The sequence below is a fragment of the Carya illinoinensis genome, chromosome 6, assembly GCF_018687715.1.
Source record: "Carya illinoinensis cultivar Pawnee chromosome 6, C.illinoinensisPawnee_v1, whole genome shotgun sequence".
NCBI classification, from domain to species: Eukaryota; Viridiplantae; Streptophyta; class Magnoliopsida; order Fagales; family Juglandaceae; genus Carya; species Carya illinoinensis.
The window spans coordinates 5,527,510-5,546,324 of record NC_056757.1 but is presented as its reverse complement, the minus strand read 5'-3'; the positions used below and the strand labels follow the sequence as shown (position 1 = coordinate 5,546,324).

General features: G+C 29.6%; 1 protein-coding gene and 1 pseudogene across 1 annotated transcript; both read left to right on the top strand.

The window, feature by feature from the left end:
• The first annotated feature begins 1,589 nt into the window (after positions 1–1,589).
• On the top strand, positions 1,590–5,694 carry LOC122313755 (annotated as a pseudogene).
• A 10,752-nt stretch (positions 5,695–16,446) lies between these two features.
• On the top strand, positions 16,447–18,815 carry LOC122313883. The gene is made up of 2 exons (XM_043129179.1): positions 16,447–16,561; positions 18,103–18,815. Exons 1-2 carry the CDS (start codon positions 16,552–16,554, stop codon positions 18,504–18,506), a joined length of 414 nt encoding a protein of 137 aa, XP_042985113.1. The 5' UTR covers positions 16,447–16,551; the 3' UTR covers positions 18,507–18,815.

Here is an 18,815-nt window from a genome sequence, read left to right as displayed (position 1 = left end):
ATTCAATCTAATTCATTTAAACATTTGATAGAAAATGTATACTTGCATAAACAGGCTTGGTATGCCATGAACATTTATGTTCATTTGAGGGTTATAACCTACTGAGTTTTGACTAGTTAATGATAAATTTAGTGATTTTAAATTTGCATTGCTTGACATGATATAGTGTGGAACCTTGATGAATGATTAAAGGAGCATGCATCAATTGGTACAAAATTCTAATAAACTCTTGTGGATATAAAGTCTCCGAAAATTGTTTTTGGGTCAGCATTAAAGTTAAAAATTATGTAGGGGAGAGGAGGAAGAGTGGTGCACTTTATCTCTAGGGTGGGCATGAGATTTATTAGGTGGGGTTGAGAGGGTCACTCGACTTCTTTCATTTCCTAATTTTAGACCTCGTTTTGATTAAGAAAGTGTTTCACCTCATATCACCATTATAATTTTTTTAAATTTCTACACAAAATATCATAAACAATTCAACTTTTTTAAATATTAATTGAACTTTTTCAAATTTTAAAACAGTAATAATATTAAAAAATAATATTTTAATAATATTTTATTTAATTTTCATATTTTATCTAAAACCATCTAATCTCATTTTTAAATCCAAACCAACCCAGTTCTTGTCATTTTCCGATTAATTGCCCAATTAGTTCTTCTCATTTTTCGATTATTTTAAAAAGATTCTTAAGTTTTTAATTTGCGAAAATCTATGAATTGATTTTGTAACTAACCCAATTAAAAAAAATGATATTTAGCATAACATTTGACAACCAATGGATAAATAAGAAAATGTTTTTAACTTTTTTGAGTTTTCTTAAAGGGAAATGACATTTTCAAATTCTAAAACAGTAATAATATTAAAAAATAATATTTTAATAATATTTTATTTAATTTTCATCTTTCATCTAAAATCATTTAATCTCATCTTTAAATTCAAACCAACCCAATTCTTTTCTGGTTAATTGCCCAATTAGTTCTTCTCATTTTTTGATTATTTTAAAAAGATTCTTTAGTTTTTAATTTGCAAAAATCTACGAATTGATTTTGCAATTAATCCAATTAAAAAAAATGACATAACATTTGACAACCAATGGATAAATACGAAACTGTTTTTTAATTTTTTGAGTTTTCTTAAAGGGAAATGACTTTTTTATGGTTGTGATATATGATTGAAAAAGAAAAATCATTTTTATTGATAGTTGGCCAATATGAGCTGCTAAATGGGATCTTCCTTAGTAAGATCTATATTCTAAAGAGAAAGGAATACTTGGATTACAAAAATTAGCTTATAAATAAATAGAAAAATGTTTTGTACAAGTTTTTAATAGATAAATACTATACAAATCTTTATAAAAAAAAATGCATAAAAAAATTTATTTTTTATTAGTTTTTTTTTATAAAATATTTGTTTATATATATTCATTCAAGTTGTAAAGTTTGGTTTGGCACTTGATAATTTTAAGTTTTAAGATAAAATATTAAAATATTATATTTTAATATTATTATTATTTTAAAATTTAAAAAAATTAAATTATTTCTTATATTTTATATAAAAATTTAAAAAATAAAAATAAAAATTTTAAATTTGAGATAAAAAATTTATATAGTCAAGCCAAACCTAAATGTTGGGTGGATAAAAGACACTGTTAGAGCGTGAGTACACAACTTCTTTTATTCCTAAAGATTTTATCCTTTTCTTCCATCTGATCCACGGTAGGCCGTAGCCACCGTTGACAAGTCAAATCTCTCTCTCTCTCTCTCCGTCTTGCTCACCAAGTTTTCTAGTGCTTACAAATGCAAAAGAGTAGTGCTACAGCCGAGAATCCACCGAATAAGATATATTTTTTATTATTATTTGTTTCTATTCTTAAATATTTTTTTAAAAATAAAAAAATTCACAACAGTTATAAAAACTATTTCCTATGTCAATAAATTTTTTAAAAAAGAAGAAGAAGAAAAAACATTCCGGGATCCAAATTCGGTTCCAAAGCATTTTTTAATACAAAATAGAGAAGAAATGGCGGGCGGGGCTGGCGGGCGGCAGGACCAAATATATAAAAGAGGAGTGATATATAAAATTAATTTAGGAAGAATCACATTATTTTCTTATATAAAATGAGTTTTCTTGTCCGGATTCAATCTACTTCGTGAGCAAGGGAAAGAAGAAAAAAATATCTATAAAGACCCCCGCGTCTTCCACTTCTCTACTCTACTTCAATAGTCTCGTGATCGTTCTGGACGTTGAAAATGGCCGACAGAAGGACATTGCGCCCGGCGATAGGGATTGACCTGGGAACTACTTACTCTTGTGTTGGAGTGTGGCAACATGATAGAGTAGAGATAGTAGCTAATGATCAGGGAAATCGAACGACGCCGTCATGTGTTGCGTTCGCTGAGACACAACGCTTCGTCGGTGATGCCGCCAAGAACCAGGTCACCATGAACCCCATCAACTCCATCTTCGGTAATTTCTCTCTTTCTTTCTTTGTTTCCCCACCTTTTCTTTTTCTTTTTAAGAAATTGATTACTTCTTTAAAGCCGAAGTTTTAAGGATAGGGAAGGAAAAAAAAAAAAAAAAATGCATAAGAGGAAATCTAGAGGCCAAGGTTAAATTCGTAATATATCTGGAATCTATTTTTTCTTTTTCAACGTAATTAATCTTTAAACCTGTGTTATATTTATCTGGCTCGAACTAGTTTATTTTCCCTTAAAAAAAAAAAAAACTATTCTTTTTTTCTCTTTGAAAAACAAGAAAAAAAAACCCTAGTTGATTTTATAATTGTTTTTTAGTAATACTATGCATAACTTTATATGTATTGATTGACAGCCATATGATATCACTTTTTTTTTTTATTTTTAATTCAAGTTTCAAATTTTAAAGAAAAAAATATTTGCAACCGCGAATTGTGCAACTGTCGTGTAATAGCTTTGAAAGAAATAAACAAAACATAGGATTCACATGAATTTTTTTTAATAGTGAATTCTACTCTTTTTCAAAGCGATTATGCAGCATTTACGCACTTCATAATTATATGTAGAATTACTCAAATTATAAATATAGGTAATATTATTTTGTTATTTTTGTTTTTAAATTTTTATAAAGGGGTTAGAGGTTTCAAATCTAAATTTTCTAATAGGAGAATTGAGATGCCGTTCAGGCCATCAGGCTCTTGGCATTTATTTTGCCCTTTCTTTCATTCCAATTCCAACATGATTGTTCAATGGATCTCTTGTAGAATTAGTAGTTCTAGTTTGTAAGAGATTAATATATTTAGGTTTAGGATTTTAGACTTGGACTATCAGCATTAATTATTTCTTAAAATTTAATGTGAAAATTAATCAATTTATTATTATTTTTTCGGTTACATATTAAAGGTTTATTAAATCTGAACCCATAAACTGTAAAATCGAACTTCCCTTCACTACTTACCTTAGGGGTTTGTTTTTATATATGAGATGAAATGGGTTGAAATTAAAGTTAAAACTGAATAGAATATTATTAGAATATATTTTTTTTAATATTATTTTTGTTTTGAGATTTGAAAAAGTTAAATTGTTTATTTTATTTTATGTGAGAATTTAAAAAAATTGTAATAATTAGATGAGATGATATGAGTTGTGAAAACAATATTGAATGCATCAATCTTTGAGCAAACTCCGAGAGTGTAAAGTCGAGAGTAGAGACAAGTCTCTTGAAAAAGGTTTCACCGAAGGGGGAAAAGAAAAAAATCTTTTGAGTGTGGCTTGCCACCTGTATAGCATATTCTCTAGTGTTGTCTACTCACTTCTCCATTTTTCCTTTATGATCTTGCAGATTCAAAACGGTTGATTGGTAGGAGATTCAGTGATCCCTTGGTTCAGAGTGATATTAACTTATGGCCATTCAAGGTCATTGAAGGTTCCAATGACCAGCCTATGATCAAGGTTGCTTACAAGGGTGAAAGGAGGATATTTTCTGCCGTGGAAATCTCATCGATGGTCCTTGTCAAGATGCGGATTACTGCTGAGTCTTACCTGGGCATGCCTGTAGAAAATGCGTCAGGCTACAATGGATGCTGGCCACATTGCAGGCCTCAAAGTCATGCGGATTCTGAATGAACCAACAGCAGCCGCGATTGCTTATGGCATTGACAAGCTGGGTAGTAGCATTCGAAAGAGAAATGTGTTGATCTTTGACTTGGGTGGTGGTACGGCTGATGTCTCACTTCTTACCATTGGAGGGAGTGAATTTAAAGTGAAGGCTGTTGCCGGAGATACTCACCTTGGAGGTGAGGACTTTGACAACAGAATGGTTAACCATTGTGTAGAAGTATTTAAAAAGAAGTACAAGAAAGACATAAGTGGAAATGCCAAAGCTATGAGAAGGTTGAGAACTGAATGCGAGAGAGCTAAGAGAGTTCTTTCTTCTGCACTTGATACTACTATTGCCGTGGATGCACTTTATGAGGGTATTGATTTCAGCTCAAATATCACTTGTTCCAAATTTTCAGAACTCAATATGGATTTCTTCAAGAAGTCTGTTAAGCTTGTGGAAAAATGTTTGGCTGATGCTAAGCTGGACAAGAGAAGTGTTCATGATGTTGTTCTTACGGGTGGTTCTTCCAGAATACCAAAGGTCCAGCAGCTGTTGCAGGAATTCTTTGACGGCATGGAGCTTAAAAGGAACCTGAACCCGGATGAGGCCGTGGCCTATGGAGCCTCTGTTCAAGCTGCAATCATGGCTGGTACGGGTAATGAGAGGGTTCAAGACATTGTGCTCGTAGATGTCATTCCTTTGTCCTTTGGGGTGGAGACCGACGATGGTATAATGTCTCTGGTGATTCCAAGGAATACTACCAGTCCCACCAAGATGAGACGAAACTACACAACCGTCAAGGACAACCAAACTAGTATTTTGTTCGCTGTTTACGAGGGAGAAAGAACAAGAGCTAAGGATAATTATTGGTTGGGAGAATTTAGGCTTTCTGGCATTCCTGCTGCACCTAGGGGTAAGATTACGGTCGTTGTCTCCTTTGATATTGACACCAATGGCATCTTGAAGGTTTCTGCTCAGGAGAGCACCACTGGCGTGAGCCAAAAGATCACCGTCACCAATGACAAGGCGAGACTACCCAGAGAAGAGATTAATAGGATGATCAAGGATGCAGAGAATTTCAAGGTTGAAGATGAAAAGTACAAAAAGAAGGCCAAGGCTAAGGGAGCTTTGGAGGATTATGACTACGACTTGAAAAGTATTGTCAACGATAAGGAGATTCGTCCAACCTTGAGCTAGCCCGAAAGTAAGAAGAAGATTGAAGATGCCATTCGCCAGGTGACTCAATGGTTAGGGGGTCGCCAGAGTGCCTAGGCTAAGGAAAAGCTGAAAGAGACTAAAAAAGTCTGCGAGCCCATCATTGTGAAGATCAAACAACATAAGCAATCGAGCAGCTCCTCTCGAAAATAGAGCTGATTGTTATGAATGATAAAGAGTCATTGAGCTCACTGCTAGTTGCAACGATGCTACCACTTTGTTTGTCCAGTTTTATTGTTGGTATGTTTTAAATCTGCACTGTTTGGTATAGTTTGGAACGTTTAAAGTTTATGCATGGTCTGTAATTTCTGGTTGGAATTGTTGGTGTTGATTTTTGAGTATCAAGGTTTCGTGTTGATCTTGTGATGCAACGTTGGATTGATGTGAAAAGTGCTCTGATATTGCTGCCTTCTTTCTTCTTCTTTTTCTTTTTTTCTTTTTTTTTCTCTCTCTCTCTCTTTTTTTAATAATTTTGAACTTTTAATTTTTATTTTTTTGTTTTTTGGAAGGTGTATTTGGAATGCGTTGTAGTTAAACTTCATGCCTTGCTGAATCTTGGGAGGTACATTCTGGTTGAAATGCAAATGACAGTTAATTCATGCCTTGGTGAATTATTTTTATTTTGCTGAATCATTTGCCGAATCATACCCTAAAAATATTACTATAAGAGATAGACGAAGAAAGATCGACTCCTATTAGTGCCGGCTCCGTTTGCAAGTTGGATTCAACTAATTTTAAGCTGAAATTGACATTTAAACCAACTCTTGAGCACTAAATTTATCTCAACTCAAATCTTTTATGAGATCTACAATTTTTTTTAATTCAATATATTTTTTTATACGGGAGATTCACAATATTTTTTAACTTTTCATAAATATATATAAACTTATCATAATATTAAAACACATTTAAACTTATATTAAGTAGATTATAAAATTCACTCTACTATTTCAACTAATTATTATTCATAAATAACTGAACTCATTTTAACATAATTCAATATCCAAATATGACGTAAACGCAGTTGTCTGAGGCCCCTCAAAGAGCAACGCCCCCAAAAATTATAAAAGCTTTAGTATATTTTGAAAAAAAATATAAATATAAAATAAGATTTAAAATATGATAAAAGATATAAGTTTATTATAATGATAATGATAGGAAGTCAATGTATCGATGAGCGAGAAAAAAAAAATTTCTTTCCCAAAAAAAAAAAAAAATTGATATTAGGTGATGTCATATTATAATATAATTGGTTTGGTATTGTGGATTTATACTATTAATTAGTTTTTGTTAACTATTTAGATTTATGTATGATTTGTTTGCTTGATTTTTAACAAGACACTTCTTGCAAAATGGTTATAGAGGTACCATCTGGAAGGGAAGTCCTTATGGAAGATTGTTATTGTGATCATGAAGTATGGGATTTTGCAAGGAAGTTGGTGTTCTAATGAAGTGAGAAGTGTGCATGGTGTTGGTTTGTGGAAGAATATTAGAAATAGATGGGAGGCTTTTGCTTGTTTTATTAGTTTCGCAGTTGGTGATGGATCTAGGGTCAGTTTTTGGCATGAATTTTGGTGTGATGATTTAGCCCTTAAGACCATGTTTCCCTCTCTCGTTTGGTTGGTTGTTAATCAAGAGGCTTTGGTGTTGAGTTGCTGGATTGTTCTAGTAGTTCCCCACATTGGAATGCTTATTTCAGTAGAGCTACTCATGATTGAGAAATTGGAGTTATTTATACTTTTACAGTTTATTGTATTCCTTGAATTTTGGTAATAATGTGGTAGACATGATGCTTGGATGAAGACAAGGAGTAGGAAGTTTACTTTATAGCCATTATACAAGGTTTTGTCAAGTCAAAAACATACTTTATTTCCTTGGAAGTGTAACTAGAAAAGTAAGGTGCTGCCTAAGATTACTTTCTTTAGCTGGGCAACATCTTTTCTAAAATTTTTGACCTTGAATAATTTGATAAATGAGTTGTCTCTTCGTAATGGATTGGTGTTATATGTGAAAGAAGAATGGAGAGTCGGTGGATCATCTTTTACTTCATTGTAAGGTGGCAATGATATTATGGTTGGAGTTCTTTAATAGAACGAGCATTGCTTGGGTAATGCCCAATAGGGTGGTCAATTTGTTAGCATGTTGGCAAAGATGTAAGGCCAATTCACATATTGCCAATTTATGGAGGATGATTCCTCTATTTATCATTTGGTGTTTATGGATTTAAAGGAATGGTCGAAGTTGTGAATATAAGGAGCATTCTCTAGATTTGCTAAAAAGTTTCTTCTTCCATTCTTTATTTCTTTGGGCATCCTCTTGTGTACTTAATGGAGCTTGTTTTAATGAATTTCTTTCATCACTTTTTAGCTCCTTATTTTGTAACTAGGTTTAGTGTTGCTCGCATGATATTCGAGAACACTAGTGCTCATAAAGAGTTCAGGTATTTGTGAATTGAGAATCCAAAAAGAAAAAGGAAATTAGTAGTTAAAGTATTGAGCTATTCAATGTTCCTTGCCGATTCTTAGTTGCTAAAGATTCAATCCAATTCATTTAGACATTTGATAGAAAATGTATACTTGCATAAACAAGCTCAATATGCCATAAACATTTATATTCATTTGAGGTTTATAACATTTTGTGCTTTGATTAGTTAATAATAAATTTAGTGATTTTAATTCTGTATTGCTGGTCATGATATAGTATGGGACCTTGATGAATTATTAAAGCAATATGCGTAAGGTGGTACAAAATTCTAATAACCTCTTGTGGATACAAAGTCTTTGAAAATTGTTTTTGGGCCAGTATTATTAAAGTTAAACAGTTATGAGTAGGGGAGAGGAGGAAGAGTGATGTACTTTATCTCTAGGGTTGGCATGAGAAGTTTTAGGTGGTGTTGAGAGGATCACTTGATTTCTTTCACTTCTTATCTTTATCCCATTTGGATTTAGAAAGTATTTTTTTTTTAATTTCATTTTATCATTATAACTTTTTTAAATTTTTATATAAAATATAATAAACAATTCAATATTTTAAAATCTCAATTCAATTTTTTTAAATTATAAAACAATAATAATATTATAATAATATTTTCTTTAATTTTCTTCTAAAATCTTCTCATCTCATATCTAAATCCAAACTAGCATACGGATGTGATATTGATGGAGATATAGAAAAAGGATTAATTGCCCAATCACATTTTGTCATTTTTCGATTATTTTAAAAAGATTCTTAGATTTTTAATTTGTGAAAATCTACCGATTTATTTTGCAATTAACCCAATTAAAAGAAATGGTAGTTAGCATCACATTTGACAAACAATGGATAAATAAAAATTTATTTTTTAATTTTTTGATTTTTTTTAAAGGGAAATGACTTTTTTATGGTTGTGATATAAGATTGAAAAAGAAAAATCATTTTTATTGATAGTTGACAAATATGAGCTGCAAAATAGGGTCCTCCTTAGTAAGATATATATCCTAAAGAGAGAGGTATACTTGGTCTACAAAAGTTAGCTTATAAATAAATAGAGAAATGATTTATACAAATTTAAAATAAATAAATGCTATACAAGTCTTTATAAAAAAATAATCTCATTTTAAAAAGGCATAATAAAATTATTTTTCATTAGTAAGACTTATTATTTTATAAAATATTTGTTTATTTGAGATTTTTATGTAATATATATAAACGGATCTCTCTCTCTCTCTCAAGTCTTGCTCACGAAATTTCATAGTGCTTACAAAATAGGGATGAAATGGCGAGCGGGCAGCAGGACCAAATATATCTACTATATATATCAACGCGAATGCGGCTTCTACAATATTTTTGTTTAACTTTTTTTTTTTCAATTTTACCCCTGCTTTGTGTACGTTTTTACTGAGCCTCTTAGCAGACCTGTAGAGATGAGAGAGCAAGCGACAGAGGGAGGAAACGGCACGAGAGACCAAGAGAGGGAGAGAGAGTGATGGAAAGAGAGAGAGCATGCACAAACAGAGATTTACCTGTGGCGGGGCGTTGCAACAGACGACTGAGGGGACAGTGGAGGATGGGCTGGAGTGGCGTGAGGTGTGTAGTGGCTTTGGCGTGGGCAAGTCTAAAGAGGGTTAAGTAGCGAGCGGCAGTGTGGGCGGCGTTGTTGGCAATAGCCCAATGGTGAGCGGCGGCTGAGAATTTCAGGGAGAGAGAGTGAGGCGGGCGGCAACGAGAGAGAGAAAGAGGCCGAGGTAGGGAGTGCGGTGGTCGGAGAGGCTTAACGATGTGGAGAGAGGGCGACTGAAAGAGAGAGGGGTGAGAGGGAAGAGTAAGAGAGGAAGACGCGTGGGGGTGTTTTGTAGAGAGTTGGGGGCGATGGATGTAGGAGACGGGATGGGATGAAGAAACAGAGGTAAGAAAAAGAATAGAAAATTGGGTTTTAGGGTTAGTCTGGAACGATGTAGTTCTGAAGTTTTTTCTTTAATAAAATCGGGCTGGGTTGGGAAAGGACAATCGTTAGGCTGTGTATAATCAAACGGGTCATGACGTCGTTGTCATGTGAAACGGCTTTTGTTGACGAATAAGAGTTTGAAATAAAAATAGAAAAATAATTTAATTTTAAAGGAATTTCATAAAAATAAATTAATAAATAACGTAATTTAATATCATATGTTAAATTATAAATTTATTTTATCATAAAATAAATATAATACATCACATAAAATAATATCATTTTATAAATTTATTTTTATATAATTCTTTCATATCTCTGACACCCATGATATGTGTAAGTAAATCCAAACCATCTTACCTTCCCACTAAAAAAAGCCTATATTAAATATCATGCCCCCTAAATGAATATACTTTTTATTTAAAAAAAAAAAAACCCTATAATGTGACAGATACCGTATAAATCTAAAATCGTATAAAATATAATGAGCCAATTATGGTGTAGAATGATTGAAATAAAATGATAATACTCGGTTGATGCAAAGCTTAGCCAAATATTCTAATTTATCGTATCAGTTAATTGAACTAAACTAAATGTTTCAAGGGATTGTTTGAGGTTGAGTTAGGAATCTTAATAAGTGTTTAAATAAATTTAAAAGCTTTTTAATGATAAAATTATATTGTTTGAGTGTTGTGTATTAAAATACTTTTTAATTTTAAATAAGTTTAAAATTACATTTAGGAGAAAGTAAAAATATGATTTTGATATTTATTTTCAAATATATTTTAATATGTAAAACTCAAATAACCTCTGAATGGGTAGACATATACAGAGGATTGAGAGAGATAAGGGGATAGAAGTTTCGAGAGAATTTGAATTTTTTTTGGGGGGGGGGGGGGGGGTGGCATATAGGAAGGTGGGAAGAATGCAGGGAGAGAAAGGGTGTGGAAAAATAAAAAGTGATGGGGCCCTGGGGAAAAAGAAAAGGGTGGGGGAAAAGAGAAAAATAAAAGGGGCAGGGATGGGAAAGGCTGTGGGGTCTATGAGAAAAATATATATTATTATGTGTTTATAGACTTACATTATCATGTTTTATCACATAATTTATTTAGGTATATGAATTACACAGGAAATTATAATAATAATTTAAAATATTAAAAGAGTATTGTTTCAAACTACCACCACTATCTGCTGTAGGGGGAGAAAAGGGGTGTGGGAAAACAAAAAGGGATGGGGCCTGGGGAAAAAGAAAATGCGTGAGAGAAAAGAGAAAAAGAAAAGGGGCGGGGACGAGAAGGGCTGTGGGGATTGTGAGAAAAAAATACATTATCATGTGTTTGTAAACTTACCTACTATCACATAGTTTATTTAGGTATATGAATTACACGTGAAATTATAATAATAATTTAAAATATTATTATTACAAACAACCACCACTATCTGTTGGGGAGGGGAGAAAAGGGGTGTGGGAAAACAAAAAGGGATGGGGCCCTGGGGAAAAAGAAAATGGGTGAGAGAGAAGAGAAAAAGAAAAGGGGCGGGAATGAGAAGGGCTGTGGGGATTGTGAGAAAAAAATATATTATCATGTATTTATAGACTTACCTACTATCACATAGTTTATTTAGGTATATAAATTGCATGTGAAATTATAATAATAATTTAAAATGTTAAAAAAGTATTGTTACAAACTATTACCACTATCTGTTGTAATATTTAATTAGAAAGATAAAAAAATATTGTCATAGGATTATTTGAAACTTACCGCTATATATTAATAATTAATGTAGTATCAAAGTTGTAATAATTAAAAGGAAAATGAATAAAATGAAAAGGAAATTCAATTAATTTGGACATATTCTCTGTCCTTTCTTTATTGTCAATAGGGCTTTCTTGGAGTATCAATGTTTCCTTTACGTAACTGTAAAGCTTGCATAGAAGAAGACCCAAGAAGACTGTAAGTTCCAGGAAAATGATACTTTGCCTTATGATTGTGTCTCTCAAATTAATGATTGGGTATTTTAATTTTTTTTTGATGATTAAAAAATGATTATTAGTGAAGTGATATTTTTTTAATATTTAAAACCATTTAAAAAATAATTAACAGAAAAAGGGAAAAAAATTCAATTGTACTATTGGTAAATTTGAGGAGACAAAATTATAAAACTGAGTAGAAGCACCAATATCATATAGATATATATATACACACATCCATGGCTTTGCTTTTGTGAGAATTGTTAAATTTATTAGGGAAAGGAATTTATGAGTTGATAATTTTATATCGTATGTTAAGTTTATTTTACGATTGAGAAAATTATATTTATAATTTCATGCATCACATTAATTTAAATCATTTTATAAATAATATTTATCATTTTGTTATTTTTAAATTAACAGTCTTTAATTTGTCAGCAATATTATATAGTCAATCATATCTATTCTATTATAATAAGTGGTTATCTAATTGTTACAGTAATTATTATTATTATTATTATTTTCCATTAACTATTGTTTTGTCATTAATCAGCATCAAAAGCTCCTTACGTCACATACGACTCCACCGCACTCCACCATCCGAGAAGAACTGACAAATACACAATGGGAAGCGAGAAATAGGGACTACGAAGAAATCATATCGAGGAAACCAACATAAACGGAATAGAACCAACAAAAAGAAAACAAACAATAACCATGAACGAAGAATCGAGACCTCTTGGCTTCCACACGGGTTGGTTTTCATTTTTTGACCTTAGGCTTTATATTTAAAATCAAACCATCTTAAAAATTAGTCCATCTAAAAATTTTATCACAAATGATTTATAGTATTTTTTCTTTTAAATTAATACTAATTGTTTATAAAAGTTTTATGAGAACAATTTCTGACATGTTAGATTATAGTTTAGATTATAAATTTCATAAATTAAAAAATATATCATATCTAAATTAAAAAATATATAATAATTTTGAATCATAAATAAATCCTACAAATTTAACAAAACTATTTTAAATATTGACATTTCTATATTCTTGATGATAATACATGACTTTTACAAATTGATCATACGTAGATAAATATGGGTTTGATTGTATTCATGGTAAATCAAACTTGATTTCATATTTTATGTTAATATTGACCATGTTAGGCTAATATATATATTTCTATATAATAAATGTCACATTATTTTGGATATTCTTCTTCAACATATAAATTTATTCATCTATAAATGAATATTACCTCAATGGAATAAGGGTTAATTTATTGGTAGTCATCTAATTATTTTTTTTCTTATATTAATGGAATTGATTTTTTTCTTTACATTTTATAGTTCAAGCGGTTAGTTAGGATCTTGTCTTGTTTCTATTGTGAAAACATGAAATTGGGTATTTAAACATGAGGTTAAATAATTTATTAATCATTTTGCTTTTGTAAAAAATTATAAAATTTTTGTAAAAAATCTAAACTAGGCAAATGTCCATTGGACATTGCTCTATTACTAGTAATATGTAAAAGGGGATTGATATATATAATTTTACTTAGTTTTCTTTTAATTCATACTTCGTCCCCTCATGAGCAAGGGAAAATATATATATATATATATATTTCGCGTCTTCCACCTTTCTACTCTACAGACTACTTTAATAGTTTTGCGGTAGTTCTAGACGTCCAAAATGGCCGGAAGGAGGACATGATTGCGCCCGGGGTAGGAGGACATGATTGCGCCCGGAGATAGGGATTGACCTGGGAACAACTTGGTTTAGAAATATGTTGAGATATAAAATTCTCATCTTATCTTATTTTATTATTATAAATAATCTTTTTAAAATTTTATATAATATATAATAAATAATTTAATTTTTTTAAAATTTTAATTTAACTTTTTCAAATTTTAAAATAATAATATTAAAAAATAATTTTTTAAATTTTTATCTCAAATTCAAAATTTTTATGTTACTCTTTGTTCCTATTAATGCTTTATTAAAAACACTCAACTTTCAAAATCCCAACACAATGATAAAGAGTACAAATCTTATCCCAATTAACCAAATGTGAATAGACTTTCTAGTGTGCATATTGTAATTTTTGTTATTTCATTTTTTATTACTTTATTTGTGGGCTGCCCATATGACATTGGCACCTGATCTCCTACTTATGAATTAATCATGTATTGGTCCCTCGTCTAAAAATTATTTTGGCCATTCTATAAAATTTAATCTTATATAAAAATAAATAAATAAAACATATCTCATATAAAATAAAATACATATTTTTATTATAAAAAAATCTAACCATTACCAATAGTATTTCTAACCTCTTTCCATTTTTAAAATACAAGAATTTGACAATAGGTTTGGCGAATGAACAACAAAGCTTTTAACGCTTAGCTCAACTTTGAATCCCAAGGATGGGTTTAAATAATTAGGGCCCATTTGGTTCCGCAACCTCTCCTAACTCATCTCAACTTATCTCATTTAATTATTATAAATTTTTTAAATTTTACACAAAATATAATAAACAATTCAACATTTTCAAATCTCAAAATAATAATAATATTAAAAAATAATATTCTAACAATATTTTATTCAACTTTCAACTTTCATATCAATTCAACTCAACATTCAAACGCAGTCTAATATTGATGATATATGTTATCTTGCAGAAAAGTATTATTCTCTTGATTTTTCTGAGAATGAGAAAATCAATTTAAGATTTTAATTGAAGTATTTTGAAATTGATGTGCTTAGTAATCCGAAGTTTTAAGATTTGAGATCTATTGTAAATTTATGTCGAAAATTGGTAGAGATAGAAATTAAAGACATACTATCTTATTAATAAATTAATTCGTCTATTTTATTTAATTTTTATTTTTTATTTAAAATCATTTTATTTTATCTCTAAATCCAAAGCAACATACTTGCGTGAAATAGATGTAGATATGGAAAAAGGATTAATTAGGCAATCAATTTTTGTCATTTTCCAATTATTTTAAAAATATTTTAGATTTTTAATTTGTGAAAATCTAACGATTGATTTTGCAATTAACCCAATTAAAAGAAATGATATTTAGCATCACATTTGACAAACAATGGATAAATAAAAAATTGTTTTTTAACTTTTTGAGTTTTTTTTTTTTTTTAAAGGGAAATGACTTATTTATGGTTGTGATATATGATTGAAAAACAAAAATCATTTTTATTGATAGTTGGCAAATATGAGCTGCCAAATGGGGTCCTCCTTAGTAAGATCTATATTTTAAGAAAAAATATAATTGCAAGCATAATTATACACTAATCCGTGCACTAATGTGATGTGATTGGTTAAAAAGTAAATTTTATTAAAAACAGTATTAATTTAAATTTTAAGTATAAATAAATCAATATTAATACACAGATTAATGTGCGACTGTGCTTGTATATAGCAAAACTCATAAACATATCTCTATCACTCACACACACTCAAGTCTTGCTCACCAAGTTTCCTAGTGCTTACAATATAATATGTAAAAGGGGAGTGATATATTTAATTTTAATTAGTTTTCTTTTAATTCATACTTCGTCCTTTTGTGGGCACGAGAAAGAAATATATATATATATATATATATATATATAAATAAAAAGACACCCCCTCATCTTCCATCTTTCTACTCTACTTTAATAGGCTTGTCACAAGACTTTTGTGATCATTCTGGACGTCTACAATGGCCGACTGGAGGATAAGATTGCGCCCGGAGATAGGGATTTTGATTAGGAACGATTTGGTTTGAAAGTAAGTGGAGATATAAAATTTTTATTTTATTTTATTTTATTATTATAATTTTTTTAATTTTTTTATAAAAAATATCATAAATAATATAATTTTTTCAAATTTTAATTTAATTTTTTTAAATCTTAAAATAATAATAATATTAAAAAATAATATTTTAAACTTAAAATCCTCATCTTATTTTTATATTCTTAATAATATTTTCGAGCATTGGAAATGACTTATACATCTTCATATTTATATAATATTCCTCTAAATTAGTTTACATTAGATTATGCATCTTCAAAATTTTGAAGAATAAAAAATAGTATTTATTCAAGTTTGAAGAACTACAATTCACTCTTCAAATATTATTTTACTATTTTTTTCTCTCCTATTCATTAAAATCAATTTTGTGAAATTTATATTAAGATGATTTTAATATATTAAATTTATATTAAGTTGATGATATAAAGTGTCTTTTTAGTATATATTAATATTTATTGATAAAAGTGGTCATTTTAATATATAAAATTGATAATATTTAGATATATGAAATTTGTATTTTTGAACATATTATGTTAATTATAAAATATATAAAAATAATAATTTAAAAAAATTAAAAAAATAATATTTTATTATTATTTGATTCAAAAATATATAATTTAATATAAAATTTTTTCTCTATATATAAAATTAGTCTTTAAAAATTGTGATTTGAAAGATGCAGCCCTAAAGGCATTCAACTTTCAAGACAAAAACACACCGTATGACAAAGGACAACTTAACATTTCTCAATAAAAAATATTGGTTGTGTCGGATGGCTCGTGGACAAGAAATCATTGACTTGGGATATGGTCACATTTTCCATATCAAAATGAATGAAATCTTCATTTCAGATAAACGTGTTGCAATTGATCACTCAAACATTGACTTGTAACAGTAGTCTACCGATGACGTGTGTCGTGATCTGTACTCGGTCCGTCAGCAAGCTGGAAACAAACTCTATAAAGGGAATAGAACGACGCCATCGTGTGTTGCATCCTCTCATGTGATATGCAGCACTAGGTGTTGACGCCAAGAACCTGCAGGTCGCCATGAATCCTGGTAATTTCTCTCTCTTTCTTTCTTTTCGACCAGTTATAAGCAACTTTCTAAATAAATTTAACTTTTAAATATCATTTCTATCGTTATAGTACATCATCTTCTATGTTGAGATCGCATTAATATTGTTGATCTATGTAAGTATTAGGATTTTATTAAATTTAATTTTGCAAATGGCTTTTGAGAAGCAGTTATATATAATGGGTTCTTACCTCTTTAAAGAATCATACGAAAACCATTTGTGTTTCTAAATAATTATAACAATAACTTATTTATTTAGAAACATAATTATAAAAGATACGCATACAAAGAAAAAAGCTCATGCTAATTTTCTTCATATTTGTTTTGTTTTTAAGAAAAGTGGGGTCAAAACAAATAATAATAATAATAATAATTCTAATGTCTTACATGCATGAGTACTTTTCTGGTAAGATTAACTCATGTGAGATTTCAATAATAATAATAATAATAAAACAAATCCACGCAATTATAGGAATATATATAGTAAGGAAAGATTAGTGTTCACAAGAAAGAAGAGAGAAATATAAAAAATTAATTAAAGATATTATCAATTACATACGATCTATAAAAATTTGATATTCTCTCATTGACTTAGGTCTAATTTTTTTAAATTTTCATACAAAATATAATAAATAATTCAGTTTTTTTAAATTTCAAAATAATAATAATATAAAAAATAATATTTTAACAATATTTTATTTAACTTTTATCTCAACTCACTATCCAAATGACATCTTAATCAATTTATCCTAACTGTAGCTTTTTTCCCCCCTTAAGAAAGATTGGAAGATTTTATTTGGAGGCTTTTTTCCTCTAGCTAGGGGCCTTAGCGGCTGCCTAGGTTCCCTAGTGGGAGAATCAGCTTTGGTTTTATATGATAGAGAGTAAGGGCTCGTTTGGACACTTGAAGCATCTCATGGTTTGAATTAATAAGATGCTTTTGTTGAGTTTTGAAAAAAGAGAGTTAAAAAAATTGAATAAAAATATTTTGATTTTGTATTTGAGTAGTATTCGAAAAGAAAATTACGAGAAGTTTTAAGAAATTTAAGAATATCAGGTAAAGAGTACTAAGGGTTTGTTTGGACACTTGAAGTATCTCAGAATTTTGTAAATAAAAGTAAAATTATTAGAATTAAAATGTTTTATTGAATTTTGATAAATGAGTGAGAAAAATTTAAATAAAAATATTATAAAGTTGAAAAACTGTTCAAATATATTTCTTTTAATTTTGAAATAGTAATATTAATTTGTGTTTTATTTTGAAGTTTTTAAAATTTGTATTGATTTTTGTATTTGAATAATGATTAGGTAATGATTAGATGAAAATGCTAAGAGATTTAAAATTAAAAAATGTTTCTTGTTTGAGTAATTTTTAAAAAATAAATTATGATTGAAAAAGTTTGAGAATTTTAAGAATGTCATGTCTCATCTCTGTGTTGAAATGTTCAATGTTAAATTTTTAACATATCTTCATAAAATTCTAACCTGTGATAGATTTATCTTATCTTATCTTATCATTGAAGGTCCTGATGACAAGCCTACGAACAGTGTCACTTATAAGAATCTTGAAATCAAGGTGCCTTCTATCGTACTGGAGGTTTCTGTTAAGGAGAAAACCAACGGCGAAGATGACATTTTCAATCCTGAAGATGATAAATACAAAGTGATAGCCAAGGCTAAGAAAATTTTGGAAAGCTATGACATCCAAGAGATGAAAAATGTTGTGAAGGATAAAAATCTTGGGCCTGCACTTAAGAAAGAGATTGAAATAGCCATTGACCATTTGAATAAGTGGTTAGAGTACGTTAAGAATCCGCAGACAAACGAAAAGGAGATCAAGAAATATCTAAAAAAGAATAAACAAGAAATCTACGATCCCATCGTTAAAAAGATCAAACAATTTAAACAATCGAGCAGCTCCACTTGATCAAGTTAGAGATGACTGCTATATATGTAGTCGATCTGCTGAATGGAACTTGTACTAAAGTTGAAATGATATTAATATGTTACCACTTTGTTTGTCGGACCTTTTAATTGTACTAGTTTTAAGATTGTTGGTGTGTTTAAATTTGCACTTAGTAGTACTGTTCGATCGTTACATGTTGCAATATTTGATATTTTGGGGGGAAATTTCTGGTTGTTGTTATATCTATGTTGGTGTTTTTTACTCCTTAGAGTGTTACAACTTGTTTGGGAGGAAAGGATGGAATGGAAAAAATAAAATAATTTTAGAATA